Source organism: Vombatus ursinus, unplaced genomic scaffold (genome assembly GCF_900497805.2).
Source record: "Vombatus ursinus unplaced genomic scaffold, bare-nosed wombat genome assembly UNPS02015255.1, whole genome shotgun sequence".
In the NCBI taxonomy this organism is placed as follows: domain Eukaryota; kingdom Metazoa; phylum Chordata; class Mammalia; order Diprotodontia; family Vombatidae; genus Vombatus; species Vombatus ursinus.
In genome coordinates, this window is record NW_020955033.1 from 23,323,815 (window position 1) to 23,339,719 (window position 15,905).

Here is a 15,905-nt window from a genome sequence, read left to right on the forward strand (position 1 = left end):
CATATGAGAGATATGTATACACAAACACACACATACACATATTTGCATATATATACAAATAATATATGTATATATACACATATATGCCTGGGTATGGTAAATACTCACCCATTTTTTTAAGTTCTCAGTTTTTACTGATGTGTAATAGTATATAGGAGTTTTTGACAATTCTCTTTATTTTCTCTCTATTCATGAATTCATGAATTTGCCTTGTTGATCTCTCACTTGACAATTTCCTCTCTTTGAAGTCAAATTTTGATCAAATAAATTAGTAGTTTATTGATTTTGTTAGTCTTTTAAAAAACAACATTTGTTAAACCATTGTTTTTGATTTTATTTGTTTTGAATTTCAAATTTTCTTCTTTTAGGCTCACTTTGGAATTGTTGACTTGTTTTTTGGGGTGGGGGGGGATGGACTGTCAAGAAGTCCTCAGGGCAGGAGCACCTGCTTGCTACACACCAGGTGAAGGGTAAGTCACCTCCTAGAAGTGCTGGATGAGGTGTAATAGAGGGGTCCTGCCCCTGAATCAGAGCATGCACAGGTATTCTGAGACTGTTTCCTGCCCGCTGATGGAAAGTCTTTTAATTGACTTGTGAAAGGGTGAGTGAGTAGGCATACAAGGGATATGAAAATACCAAACTTCAGTCTCTTCCCTGGTCAAGACCCCTCCCCAGACGCCCACAGAATGAGGACTTATGCCTCACTTGCCACCAGAGAAGACTCATTCGTGGATTTTATATGCATGCTCAGTACTGGCTGACTGGCCAGTTAAAAGGTTTTCCAGCATCACACAATGAGTGAATAGCAAACATGCTCTGAATTGAAAACAGAGCTCCTCCATTACATGTCATCTGCATGTCCAAAAGTAGGCTCGCCAAACTCTGAAAGTGGGTTTGGCAGGAGGCAAGAACATGCCCTGGACCAATTATATCATGGGGTGATGTCTTAACTTGCTCCTGAATTGGATTTAACTGAGGCAGAGTTGCACAAAGCCATCAGCCTCACTCTCTCCTCCAGTCATTGATATCCCATGGCAAGACGAAAGTAGGGACAACCTCACAATGTCCCAGGATGGAGTGGATAACTTTGGCGTCATCAATATCTGTCCAAACTCTAAGCATTCCACAGTACCTGCTTCAGTCACCTTCATGGCCAATGGTACAAATTCTTCTTATCTGCCCATTCTGCTGGGAGAAGTCTTCACATGGTTGAGGTAGACAACTCCCTATCTCACCAACCAGTTTGAGGCCTGTCGGTTACCCTGAACCTGGTTCAGCCTATTTGCAGAGGCAGTTTTCTGGGGTGTGGCCACTGCACATGCTCTACAGCTTCTTAGAGCTCTAGGTGAGAACTGGGTGACAGGCGGACACCAAAGGTGGATGAGGAACCTTAAAAAGGGCTCACAAGCCCCGAAGCCAGACATGCTAGTCCTCCCTGGGCACCCCGTACATCTGGAAAGTCAAGCAAAAACCAAGGAGTGGAACTTACAGGAATGCAGATTTCATCTGAATATTACAAAAAGCTTTCTCACAATCAGAATTGTACTAAGGTGAAAAGTCCTGCCTCAGGAGTTAGTGATTTCATAATCACAATCTTCAAGTAGAGTTGGGATGACTATTTGTCCAGACTGTTGGAAAGGTAGTTCCAGGACTCTGAGGTCATTTTCAAGGCTAAAATTTTATGTTTCATCAAGTGCCAGAAGCAGTCAGCTAGCCATAAATCAGGCTGCATGCAGTACCCAGTTGATGTGAAAAGCAAAAATATATGTCAATGACTGAAGTGCTTGAAAATAAATCATGACTTTTATCATTTCCTGATGTTTTGTGATAAAATTTTATATCTACAGCTAGATTTTATTCAGGACAAATTCTACAAAATTCATCCAAAAGCAGAATGAAGAAAATAGAGTAAGAAATGACCAATCAAGTTATTATCTTAATGGAGCCTCTTACCAGTATTTTACTAAATGTTTTAGTAAATGAAAATCCATGTAACTCAGTACAACATTTAAAAAAGCATTGTTTGCATCAGATTATCTGCCACAATGAAGTAAGGGGACAGCTAGATGGTACATACAGTGGATAGAGCACCAGCCCTGAAATCAGGAGGAACTGAGTTCAAATCCTGCCTCAGACCAAACACTTGACGCTTATTAGTTGTGTGATCCTGAGCAAGTCACTTAAGCCCAATTGCCAAAAAAGACTGAAACACAATGAAGTAGGAAATCAACTTGGAGACAGCACAGAGGTACTTTTTAATGTGATTCTATTACAGTACTACAGACAAAAGGAATATTAGGCCTGTAATTTATCCATTCTTATCTAATCATTGAAATATTCTGCATGGAATCTTTCCCAGCAAAGCCACTCTGATTATATGGGTTTTAAAGCATGTTTAATCCATGCAGGGTTTTCCTAGGGTACAATGAATGCAGGCAATTGCATAGGGCCCTTCCCTAACCCTGGCAGGGTCTGAAACAGCAAAAACAAAGGTTATTCAACTAGCTGGAGCCCATAATACTGACGACTCCCACTCACTCCCCCAATCATTTTCTTTTTCCTTTTTGAGATTTCATGGTTGTTGTTCAGTCACATCCAACTCTTTGTGACCCCTTTTTGGGGTTTTCTTGGCAAAGATACTGGAGCGGTTTGACATTTCCTTCTCCAGCTCATTTTACAGATGAGGAACTGAGGCAAAGAGGGTTAAGTGACTTGCCCAGGGCCACACAGCTAGTAAGTATCTGAGGTCAGATTTGAACTGAGATCTTCCCGACTCCAGGCCTGGTGCTCTATTCACTATGCCACCTAGCTGCCCACGAGATTAGATATTTCTATTTTGTCCAGGCTAGACATGTAGCCTCCACTCATGGGTTTGGTCCCATTACTGGTCAGGAAATTCTAACCGGCTATGTTCCCAATATGGACCCGTACAACCTTCCTTAGGCAGCTGAATTCCCTGCCTCCACCCACCCCCAGGCTTAGTTCATGCACCCAATAGGCTTTATCCCTAGTGCATCTCAGAACTCCAGAGCTCAAGCAGTGTTAGCTTCCCCAGGAGGAGAGATTACTGTATAGGCATGAGCCACCCCACCAAACCCAAACCCCTAATCATTAAGGCAAAGGATCAAGATGCCCTTCCTGCTAAGTCAAGGTGACTTTTTTCCACTTTGAAGATAGTCCCTGATAGTCCTGATTTAGGAATGAGAGCGTTTCAAAAGTAAAAGGGACTTCACAAGTCATCAGGTTCAAGCCACATCAAAATGGGAAACACCTTTGGAACATGTCAGACAAGTTGTGATTCACTCTCAGTTCAAAGACCTCCGGTGAAAGGAAATTCACTCTTTCAAGACAGTCCATTTTACTTCTAGGTAATTAAAATGTTAGGAAGTTTTTCTTTACATCGAGCCTAGTTTGGTCTCAGGAGTTAAACAAAACAAGTCTAATTCTCTGTAGTATTTCTTTATGTGAAGACAATTTGAAGATAGCTATAATGTCCCCCCTAGTCTTTTCTTGTTAAGGCTAAGGGTACTCTACTTTCTTCAACTAATCCTTTTACATAATAGACTCAACTTGCCCTTATCATCATGGTGACACTCCTTTGGATAGTCTTCAACTTTTCAATGTCCTTCCTAAAATGTGGTGAAATACTTCATATGTGGTCTGACCAATGCAAAATAAGACAGGACTATCACCTTATGTATGCTGAACACTCTATTAATGCAACCCAAGATCACATTTGCTTTTTTGGCTGAGTTTTGCCATAATAGACCAAATCGTGAGCATTGTGTAAAGTTCTGAATGCCATATTTCAGGAAAGACATTGAAAAATTGAAGCGCATTTAAGACCAAGTGACCAAAATAGTGGAGGGCAGGAGGGAGAGGAACTTAAAATTATTACACACAGTGACTAACTAGGAAAAATAAAATATTTTTTAGCTTGGAGAAGAAAAAATATAAGAAGAGTCATGACAGCTTTCTTCAAATATCATAAGAGTTATCCTGCAGAAGAGGGAATAGACTTTTATTACCTGGCCCCAGAATCAAGACCAATGCCTTACAGAGAATCAATGGCATAGAATACAAGCTACTCCAAAATCAAAATTTTCTGCTATTCTATTTCTGAATGGATTGCCTTAGGAAATAGTGAGTTTCCCATTACTGGAGGGCTTCAAGTGGAGACCAGATTTATAAAAGGGATTTCACCTCAGAAGCCACTTGGACCAGAGCTCCTTCATTATTCTGAAATTCAGAGCCTACCATTCCCCACTGTCGACTAAATCAAGCAACTAAGCATTTATTAACAAAGGTTGGAGATTTAATTAGCCTCACCCTGTTACAACTCCTTAACTTTGAGCCTAGCAGCAACCCAACGGCCCTCAAGTCCATATGGCTCCTTTTTTCTTCTGTTTTATGGTATTTATATCAGACAAAAAGTTATTTGTACAACCAATTTTGTACAACCTTGAACAATTTTGATTGTATAAATATCTCAGAGTACTCAGGTAGGTAAATCCCCAACATCCAGACAGAGGTTTGACTCTCCATTCCATTTTAAAGTTTTTTTGTAAGAGCAGTGAAGTGGTGTAGTGGATAGAGCACCCAGCCTGGAGTTAGGATAGACATGAGTTCAAATCTAACCTCAGACAGTTGACACTTACTAGCTGTGTGACCCTGGGCAAGTCACTTAACTCAATTGCCTCACAAAAACAAATACAAATTTTTAAAAATAAAGTTGTGGGTTTTTTTTTAATCTTTAGTTAACTCTTGATCTCTTCATGTTTCAGGCAAAATCAGGATATAGGAAACATTTAGATAAAAAACTGGAGTATATTAGAGTGTCTATTACTAAATATGCACGGGGAGGGAATGTTAGGAGAAGAATAGACCTTTTGAGATAATTTTCTCCATCCTTCCTCTCTCTCTTCCCTAGAACCCCAATGTAGTCTTCTTTCCCTCCCTTTCTATTTTTCTTCGAAGATCATTAAAACATAATAGAACCATTCCCAGGCCTTCCAATTAGTCTTCCTCTGACCCCCTAGGGCAGCTAGGTGGCGCAATAGATAGAGTGCGAGGCATGGAGTCAGGAAGAACTGAGTTCAAATGGGACCTCAGATACTTATTAACTGTGTGACCCTGAGCAAGTCACTTAACCCTGTTTGCCTCAGTTTCCTCATCTGTAAAATAAGCTTGAGAAGGAAATGGCAAACCACTCCAGTGTCTCTGCCAAGAAAACCCTGTAGAACATGACAAAAACAAAAGTTGTCCAGCTGTCCCTCTCCCATTCTCCACTTGTGAGACTGATCCTCTTAATACAAGTGTAATACAAGAGTCTACATTTATCCCTATTAAAATTGGCCCCCTCATTCCAGCCTGTAAAACAGCCTGTATTCCAATGTTGGGAGAAGGAAGGGAAAGAGAGAGCACTGCATAATTTACCCAATGATAGCCCTTCCTAAGTAACCCAAATCAACGAAATATCCCTCCATACATGGTATGATTATAAAAACAATGAGCATGACTTCAATTAGCAATGCAAATGAATTGATCTCATCATTTTATAATCATGCTTTGGATATGTTGTTCACATTGAAAGATTAGATGATTTCTGGATTTTTTTCCCAAGTATGACTGAAAAGATCAATTTGTGGCCAATAATTCCTTCTACTTTGTAAAAGCCCTTTTGTGGCTACCAGCAGAGATTAAAATACCCAAAGGCAGTGACACTATTCCTTGGAAAGCCCCTACAGAGATTATTAATACAGTCTTCAAACTAGACGTTCAATAAATATCGTTGACTGATAGTTGCAGAATCCACCCCTGTTCGTGACTTCCCCTCAGACACACAGTCCAACTCACGTCTTGGTCATAAAAGATTTACTCAGCTTTAATCACTAAAAGCCCAGTTGTTAATTTTACCTTTATAGGTTTTTGTCTTTATATCACATTTCCCATCCCACCCATTCAGATTGATCTTCGCTTTGTAACAAAGAAAAACAATTAAGAAAAATCACGGAATACAGAGACACCTGGTGACGTATATAACATTCTGTGTTAGTCGTCCTTTCACCATGAGAGATTATGTGACGTTATCTCTTCTCCAGTACCTTCATTGGTTTTTCCCATTATTTAGTTCACATTACTTCTAATGGTCTTTTCATTTATATTATTTTAGCTGTTGTTTACATTTTTATCACTCTGCATTAGTCCATACAAATCTTCCCACATTTCTCTCAATTCCTTATATTCATCATTTCTTACTGCACAATATGCCATTACATTCATATTCATTAAATTCAATAAATGTTTGTTAAGTGCCTACTATGTAGGAATTGATTTGGAATTGATTGCATGACATGGTAGTCACTGGCACGGGATTGCCCAACACTGTGTACCCTCATCAAAGAAGATACTGTGTGCTCTGTGAACAAAGCAGAATGGAAATAGCTCAAAAGAAATTCGAGATGTGCAAATACAGGGAATCCATCCCAATGTTCTCGTGAACTATTTGTGCCTAACCTTTGGTGGAGGATTCCAAGCTCATATTGGTCTGATCAGCCACAATCAGACACACTATAACTTGAATTTAACATAAAGATGTCACTTTGGTCTTCTTCGAGAACAAAGGATAACAACCAACTATGTGCCAGGTCCTGTGCTAAATGCTGGAGATACAAAAAGAGGCAAAAGACAGTTCTTGCCCTCAAAGAGCTTACAATCTAACGGGGAGAGACAACATGCAAACAAATGTATACAAAACAGGCTACACACGGGATAAATATGAAATAATTAATAGGTTAGGCTCTGGAATTAAGAGGGGCTAGGGAAGCTTTTCTGTAGGAGGGAAGATTTTAGCTGGAACTTAAAGGAAACCAGGAAGGACAGTGGTCAGAGTGGACAAGGGAGAATATTCTAAATATGGAGGACAGCCAGAGAGAATGCCCAGAGCAATGCCTAGAGTGTGTTGCTCATGAACAGCCAGGAGTCCAGTGTCAATAGATCAAAGAGTATGTATTGGGGAGTAAGGTTTAAGAAGACTGAGAAGGTAGAAGGGGGCTAAGTTATGAATGGCTTTGAATGACAAACAGAGCACTTTGTATTTGCTACTAGAGGCCATAGGGAGTTACTGGAGTTTATTGAGTGGGGGGGGGGGGGCAGTGTGACATGATTAGTACCATTTTGCTTCCAATTCTTTGTTATCACCAAGAGTACTCCTATGAAGATTTTTTGTGTAGAGAGAGACCTGTATTTCTGTCTTTGACCTCATTAAGGTATATGCCCATTAGTGAGATTTCTGGGTCAAAGAGAATGGACAATCTGGTCACTTTTCTTGTATTATCCAAACAGAAGTTCAAAATGCTTGAATCATCTTGCATTTCCACCAACAGTGCATTACTGTGCCCTCCAACACTGAATGATCCCATCTTTTTTCATCGTCAACAATTTGCCTGGCTTGAGATGAAATCTCAGAACTGTTTTAATTTGCATTTTCTATGCTGAATAGAGCTTCAAGTTATTATTCCCCAGTTGTCTACAACAATACCACCTCATTTGAAGTCTACATCAGGGTTTCCTTAAAAAAATATTTCTTCTGACCACCCTGTTTGAATTTGCCCGGATTTCAACTCATCATGCAACAACTGCTTCAGACACCCATCCGTCCCACATGTCTGGATCAGAAAAACTGCTGAAGACAGACCACATCACTACCCAGAGACTGGCTTTCTTCCAGGTCTTCCTTATTAGCATTCTCTCTAACTCTGCTAAGGGCCACTTGTATGGGATGCCGAGCTTCACGTGTCATTCATGGCATTTCTGAGTCCACAGTCATAGAGAAGTTTGGATTCCAGCACAGCTTTCTAAGTCTTTAAATCTGATCTGGAGCTCGGCATCACATATGCCCCGCTGTCTCCTTCAAAACACTTTAGGCTTCTTCATTCAATCCTCTATTTGTTTGTTAATTGGCACCCTGGTGGTAGCAGGATTCCAAGCTGGAATATTTCATAATACAGCCTGCACATTTTTTAGACTCTAAGTTCCACCAGACTTCCTAGCACTGTTTCTCCTTTCATTGCCTCCCTATCACCCTTTTCTCAAGGGCTACTTCTAGAGCCTTCCATCATTAAAAGGGTACTTGACTTATCTGCCTAAAATTGAAAACTCCTATCTGCCTCTAGGTCTCTTATGCACATTGTTTTCAGAGAGTCTTTCTCCCTCTGTACTTAGTCTACCTAGTTTTTGGAAATACTCAGGCCCTACTTAATAAATCAGGGCTTTATTGCACTAAATTGTACCAAGGGGTTAGACAAGAGTTAACTGAGTTTTTAAGAAGGGTGTCTAACTTAAAAATAGGAAATCATTTTTGCATTTGGAGAATATCTGGTTCAATAAATGCATTATTCATGTTCATAATTAATTCAAAACTAATGCACAATACATGGTATGTAAAGAATTATCAATCTTTAACTGATAAATGATTTCCCATTACCTAAATAGAGAAGGCTTCTGTCTGCACCCCATCAAAGATGTTATACATTAACCATTTTTTGTTCATGAAGATTTTATTAGTTAAATAAATTTGTTCACATTTGTAAAACATATGTATTTATAATGGTTTCTATTTTTAGAAAATGAAATCTGTAGTTTTCCATTTTGAAAGTCTCAATTACAAAAAATTTCAGTTTCCACCCCATGAGATACACTTGACCCAGAAAAGCAGAGAGGTTTGATAACGTGTTCTGCTATCACATTTTCCATCACTGGAGTGTGCCAGTCTTTTAGGAAAATTAACCCCTTTTAAGCCACAGCAATCACTTGTTAGCTACAGAAATATTTGTGCTATGTGTCTCTCAGTGGAATTCCATTACAGCTATGAAAGGATTTTTGGTTTTCATATTGACATAAATACCGTAGAAAGTGCTGATAGAGATCTTGATGCTTATTCTCTTTGTGAGCTTGGACAAATCACTTCCCTTCCTGCCCCCCTCCTTTTTTTTGGAGAGCTGGTTGTTAAACATTTATCAGCACACACCTTGGTATGAACCTATATAGACCATAGTGAGCCCATGGAAAGGAAGAGTACACCAAGGGTTTAAGCAAGCAAGGAAGAAGGGAAAGATAAGTATGCCCACATGAAATATGGGCACCCATTGCTAGGTGGGCCCTCTTAGAAATAGAGCAGAAGATAGGGTCAGCAACGCACACCTGACTAGGCATATAACTACAGTATTGACATGCTGAGAATGATAAGCTCTAAGGGACTCTCAAAGTTCCTTAGGAACTATGCTTGCCTAAAGAGGTCATGAACTCCGGATAAATGATTCTCTATAGCAAGTAGAAAGAGACCGCTGGTCAGAGAGAAGGAGATTCCTTCCTGGCATATTTCAGTTGTGCCTTTCTGTGGTGCTAGCAGGAGAAAATTAAGTAATTAATCCTCATATCTTTGTGGGCCACATAACAAGCAGATAAAAAAGTAAGCCTCTTATAAAGAGCCTAAATGGTTAAAAAAAAAAAAGAGGAAAGAAAGAGAAAGAAAGAAAAATCTCTTTTACATTTGTGAATCCAAGCTAATGTTGGTTTAAAAAAAATGAAATTCATTAAGGAGAACCATACATTCGTTTCTGTTACCAGCTGTAAGAATGTGTTCAATCTGAGTTATTTGTGTTCATCATTGACACCTACCAGAAAGAGATATGTTCACACTAGGCAGTGGATAGCGCACAGAGGCACTGGGCCTGGGGTCAGGAAGCCCCAAGTTCGTATCCTGTCTCAGCTATTCACTAGCTGAGTGGCCCTGGGCAAATCATTTAATCTGTCTGCCTCAGTTTCCTAATGTGTAAAATGGGAGTGATCATAGCCCCTACCTTACAGAGTTGTTGAAAGAATCCAAGATAATATTTGTAAAATGCTTTGCAAATTTTAAAGTGTTAGAGTGTTAAATTTTAAAGTATAAATGCTAGCTGCCTCCTGAATACTGATCTAGTCCCCCCCCCCCCGTTATTGTCCCATAACAATGTCATAAAGGCATAGAGGCTTACTTAGAGAATATTAGAAGTGGAAGTTAACACATGGTTATATGCACCAAGGTGATACAGTGGACAAAGCAGTGGATTTGGAGGCAGGAGACAGACCCAGGTTGGAATCCCACCTCTGCTCCTTCCTACCCACTTGTGTGACCTTGTACAAATCACTTGGTCTCCCAATGACTCCATTCCTCATAAAATGAGATAGGCTTTAATGTCCCTTCCAGTTCTAAATATGTGGTTCCATGACCTTCACAATAAATGAATGTGGCAATAATTAAAGAATTTGCCAATAGTTGTTTCCTTTTATGGATGCTAAGTAAAGTCTGATATAGGCATTATCCTCCCGTCTCTTCATGCCCCACTGTCTCCTAATCCTGTGGGCACTGAATCCTCCTGTTATTCCTGTCCTCTGCAACTACAACTCCCTACTTTGGTATGTCTGTAAATAGACCCAAACACAAAGATTGTTCAGCCAGGAAAGGAGCTTCATCTATTCCAACCCTCCGGTTGGCTTTCTATTAGTGTTCCATGCCCCCAAAGTACATATAACTACAATGGGGCAGCTAGGAGGCACAATGGATAAAGTGCCATTTCTAGAGTCAGGAGGATCTGAGTTCAAATCTGACCTCAGACACTTACTAGGTATGTGACCCTGGGCTAGTCACTCTACACTGTTTGCCTCAGTTTCCTCATATCAATGAGTTGGAGAAGGAAATGGCAAACCACTCCTGTATCTTTGCCAAGAAAACCCAAAATGGGGTCACAAAGAGGCGAACATAACTAAACTACAATTTTTATATATGTGTGTGTATGTATACATTCCTGTTGTGGCTTACCACACAGAATCATAAGCAAAGCACAGTGCCCTATTTAAGCTAATAAATTAGTAGCCTTCAAAAGTCAACTTAAGCTGAATAATAATATATTAATTTGCTATTTGTTCTTTCTTCCTACAGATAGTCATTCCTTTTCAGCCTCTACTTACCCATGTGCAGGCTTTTTGAAGAAATCTTTATTTATTTATCCTTCTTTTGGCACTGAAACTTGAGACCCGAGAAACGATAGAGGAAGATTATCACCTGACAAAAATTGTTAGACCAGTGATTGAAAAGACTTCAGTATCAACTGAGGAACAGATGAACAGGTTACAGTACATGAATATGATGGTATACAATTGTGTGGCAAGAAATGATGAAGGGGATAGTTTCAGAGAAACCTGAGAAGACTTGTATGAACTGATACAGAGTGAAGTAAACAGAACCAGGAAAACAACTGATAACAATAGCAACAGTATTGTAAAGACAACTGACTTTGAAAGACTAAGGAACTCAGATCATCACAATGATCAATTACCATTCCATAAGGACTCATGATGAAAGCCAGTCAGTCAATAAACAATTATTAAGCACCTATTATGTGCCAAGCACTAAACTAAGCAATGAGGATACAAAAAGAGGTAAAAGAAAGTCCTTGCTCTCAGGGGACTCACAATCTAATAGAGGAGACAAGCAAATAAATATGTAAAAACAAGCTACTTATAGGAAATAATTTAACAGGGGGACAGGGGGGCACAGTGGATAGAGTGCAGGGCCTGGCATCAGGAAGACTCATCTTCCTGAGTTCAAATCTGACCTCAGACACTTACTAGTTGTGTGACCTTGGACAAGTCATTTAACCCCATTTGCCTCGGTTTCCTCACCTATAAAATGAGCTGGAGAAGGAAATGGCAAACCACTCCAGTATCTTTGCCAAGAAAACCCCAAATAGGGTCATGAAAAGTTGACACAGCTGAAAACAACTGAACAACAACCAAAAAAAGGAGAAAACATCAGAATTAAGAGGTGTTGGGAAAGGCTTCCTATAGAAGATAGGATTTTGGCTGGGACTTGAAGGATACTAGGGAATCCAGGAGGTAGAAATGAGGAGGGAGAGTATTCCAGGCATTGGTGGACAGCCAAAGAAAATGCCCAGAGCTTAGCAATGAAGTGTCTTGTTCAAGGAACATCAATGAGGCCAGTGTCACTAGATCAAAGAGTACACGGAGGGGATTAAGGTGTAAGAAGGCTGGAAAGGAAGAGAGAGGCTAAGTTATAAAGGTTTTGAACACCAGAGCATTTTGTATTTAATCCTAGAGGCAACAGAGAGCCACTGGAGTTTATGGTGGAGGGGAGGAAAGGTAAGGGAGTGGCATGATCAGATCCCCATTTTAGGAAAATCACTTTGACAGTTCAAGGAATTTGGCCACAAAGGGTTACTCACCTCGTGAAAGAGAAGCAATAGACTCACAGTATAAACTGATAAATGATTGCTTGGGACGTGGCCAGTATGGGAATTTGTTTTGCTTGATTATTTGTGTTTGTAACAACAGTTTTGTTGTTCTTGCTTTCTCAATTGGAGGGGGGAGGAAGGCTATAGTGAGAGGGAAAAACAGATCTTCATTTGAAAAAAAAATAACAAAAATATAAAATAAAATTTAAAAAATAAAAATGACCTTGGCTATTGACTCATACAGAGTAAGATGGGCCTCAACATTCTAATTATGGAATTGCCATTAACATAAAAATAAGGCTTTTTAAAATTCCTAACTCATGTTTTAACTTTTTTTTCCAAAATATTTTCTAAATCCAGGCTGGTACCAGGGAGTTTTGATTTTTTTTTTGTATGTTTAATGAAAGTTCAGAGATATAAAGCAGTCATCTTGAGTTACTTCAGTATTCTGTCACTTCTGCAACTGTACATAGCCAGCCAGACCTAGAATAATCACCACTGATTGTAGTAGAAGAGATTGGTGAATTTTAATCCCTCTTCCCTTTTCTTCTCTCCTCCCATTTCCAGAGGCAAGTTTGAACCAGCTGCTGCCAAAACACCTGGTTGAAGCATTCTAATAAACTAACCTCAATCCCTTTGCTTTCCCATTCTTGTCCCTGACACAACCCTCTCACAACAGCAATTACTGCATCCTCTCTTGTCTTCATCCTTGAAAGAAGACAGACAGCCCGGCTCAGCCTGGCTTTTCTTCATCTCTGACTTTCAGAGAATAAGGTTCAACACCTGACAATATTCTGTTCCTGAAAGTTACACCCTGGCCTAGAAGGATGGCATATGCTGAGTTATCTAAGAAAGTCTCTTCCTCTTCTGCCTAGGACTATGAATCAGAGTATAATTAATTGGAATTATAAACAGCTTGAGGGCAGAAACTATCCCTGCTCTAGCCTTTTCTTCAGCAATATTAATAACTCACAATTTTCTAGCACTTTATACTTTTGTTTCTTCAAAACAACCCTGTGAGATATGTCATATAGGCACAATTATTCCTATTTCACAAAAAGGAAACTGAGGCCCCCAAAAATGTTAAGTGATTTACCCAGTCACACAACGAGTAAGTGTAAAAGGCAGAATTTGAATGTTGGGAATATTTTTTAAAATATAACCCATCAACAATTTTAAAAAAAAGCAATTGGATGGGGTGATGTCTAACATCCCTTCAAACTATAATAATAACTCACATTTATAGAATGCTTTACAAAGCATTTTCCTCAAATCACCCCTCTGGAGTCAGTTGTGCAAATATTCTTCAAAACTTCAAGACATCCAAGAACGATATCCCACAAACTTAGATCACAACTCCTCTACAACTTAATAAATAGACAATCTTCCAGAGCTTCTGTGACTGAAAGATTATCATCCTGCCACTTACCTGTTGATAAGCCTCTTCATATTTAGCTAAATTGGTCCACAAACATCAATAAAGAAAGCATTTGGGGCTTGGTAAGATTTTGAGAACTTAAACACCACAAACATAGCCTTGGGGCTTGAGCCCCAATTGAGAAGTGAGAGGTGGGGTAGGGGGAAAATTTCACCCTAGCTCACCATTTAATAGCTTCCTATTTTAATCATTTTTGTTAACTAGGTTCCAAGGTTGTTACTATGCTGCTCAAAGATTTTAAATATTATCAGGGCCCTCCAAATTTGGCTTTCTTAAGTAAAGCCCCAGTTAGCCCACCCTAATTACAGATCTGACCAGTTTTACTTACATACTAAAAGCAAGACTTTAGAATAAGTGTATTTGTCCACAATACAACACGCTAGAAAGAGAACTGGATTTGTAATCAGAGGAGCTGAGCTTGGGCAAATCACTTAATCTTGGAAATTGGTTTCCTGACTACAGCCCTGGCACTCTACCCACTGCATCACCTTGATTCATCTTCCTGAGTTCAAATGCAACCTCAGACCCTGGGCAAGTCACTTAACCCCCTTTGCCTCAGTTTCCTTATCTGTCAAATGAGGTGGAGAAGGAAATGGCAAACCACTTCAATACCTCTGTCAAGAAAACCCCAAATGGGGTCACAAAGTCGGACAAGACTGAAAAATGAACAACAAGAGGTGTGGACTCTCTTATTATTAGATGACCTCTAAAGTCCTTTCCAGCTCCAACTCTACTATCCTATAATCCTCTGACATTGAGAAATTAAGGCATTTGCCCAAGGTCACTGAACTAACTGAGACTCAAACTCAGGACTACCGACTTCAAGTCTGGAAACCACTTTTCATCAGACCTTGTGACATTCACCATTACTATCGACCTATGAACAAGGAGAAACAATATCCCTGACGAGGAGGGAAGTCTGGAATTAAGCAGAAGGAGAAGTTTATCTTGGTTGTCCTGCCATCTCTCACCATCAAATTGTACTTGGGACTTTTTCTAAAAATTCCCCCCCAAAATACACTTCTTTTCATTGTTGCCTCCTGTCCTCGGGCTTCAGAGATGGAAGGGAGTTTAAGGACTATCTAGCCTAACACTCTTCTGGTACAGAGGAGGAAAACCGAGGCCCACGAAGGTGAAAGGACTTTAGTCATAGGTTTCTAAGTAACCAACTCGGAACTCGAACCCAAGTCTCTGACTTCAGATCAAGTACCCTTCTCCCTAAGGTCAGCTGCAAGAGCTCTCATGCCTTCCTTGTTCTCTACCTCGGGCTGGGGATTTGTTCCCTCCTGGACACACGCGGTAGTTAAGTTCCCTGAGCGCCCCGGGAGCTGGCACTCACTGAACCATCCCCTCTTCTCCCAAAAGTCTCCAGTAGACTAAGTCCTGGGCAAGCCGCCCTCCACCCCGGGCAACCTGCGGGACCGCCCGGGGCAACCTGCCACCTCTCCGCGCAACCTGCGCCGCCCACGCGCGCCGCCGCAGCCTTACCTGGATGGTGTGGCCCGTGGTGGAGGCGATGGGGCCCCCCACCAGCTTGCAGTAGAGCTCGGGCCGGGGCCTCGCGCCCCCGGGCTCTTCCCCGCAGGTGGCAGTGGCCGAGATCCTAGCCGCCTCCGCCAGGTTGAAATAGGGTGGGTGAAGGCTGAAGCCGGTGTCCGGGTCGGGAGAAGCGGCGGCTACGGAAAGCGGGGACAGCAATAGAAGGAAAAGCCGCGGAAGCCACCGGGGCGCAGGAGCAGCTGCCGGGCTCCCCTTCCATACCCTGGCCATCCTGTCCCGGGGCCCAGGAGGGAGTGCCAGCCCCGCTCTGCCTTGTCCACCCGACCTTCCAGCTGTCTCTGAGCGGGGCTCGGTGGCCTTAGCAGCAGCAGCCTCAATAGCAGCAGCAGCAGTGGACAGAAAGCCCTGCCTTGGTCTGCTTTTGTTTTTTGGAGATTGTCCCAGAAAGAAGTGAACACACCCCCGGTCGTAGGAGGCGGCTACTAAGCGCCTCCCCAGCGGAGCGCGCGGAGCGGATCCAGGGAGAAGGAAGGAAGAGAGGGAGAAAAGGAGGGCAGTGGAACTTGATTCGTCGAGGTGAAAACCTGTAGCAGGCGGGTCAGGTCACTCAGTTGTCAATGAAAGGAGAGGTTGTGGTTGCTTTTGGCATTTTTAATTGAATGGATGAGGGAACCGAC

At 41.1% G+C, this 15,905-nt stretch overlaps 1 protein-coding gene across 1 annotated transcript in view; it reads right to left on the reverse strand.

Annotated features, from left to right (window-relative positions):
- Positions 1–15,538, reverse strand: part of LOC114031802 (laminin subunit alpha-3-like) — a 325,671-nt gene extending 310,133 nt beyond the window's left edge. The window contains exon 1 of the mRNA XM_027846940.1: positions 15,217–15,538. Coding sequence (XP_027702741.1) covers positions 15,217–15,498 — 282 coding nt within the window. The 5' untranslated portion in view covers positions 15,499–15,538. The remainder of the gene's footprint in view (positions 1–15,216) is intronic.
- Positions 15,539–15,905: the final 367 nt, after the last annotated feature.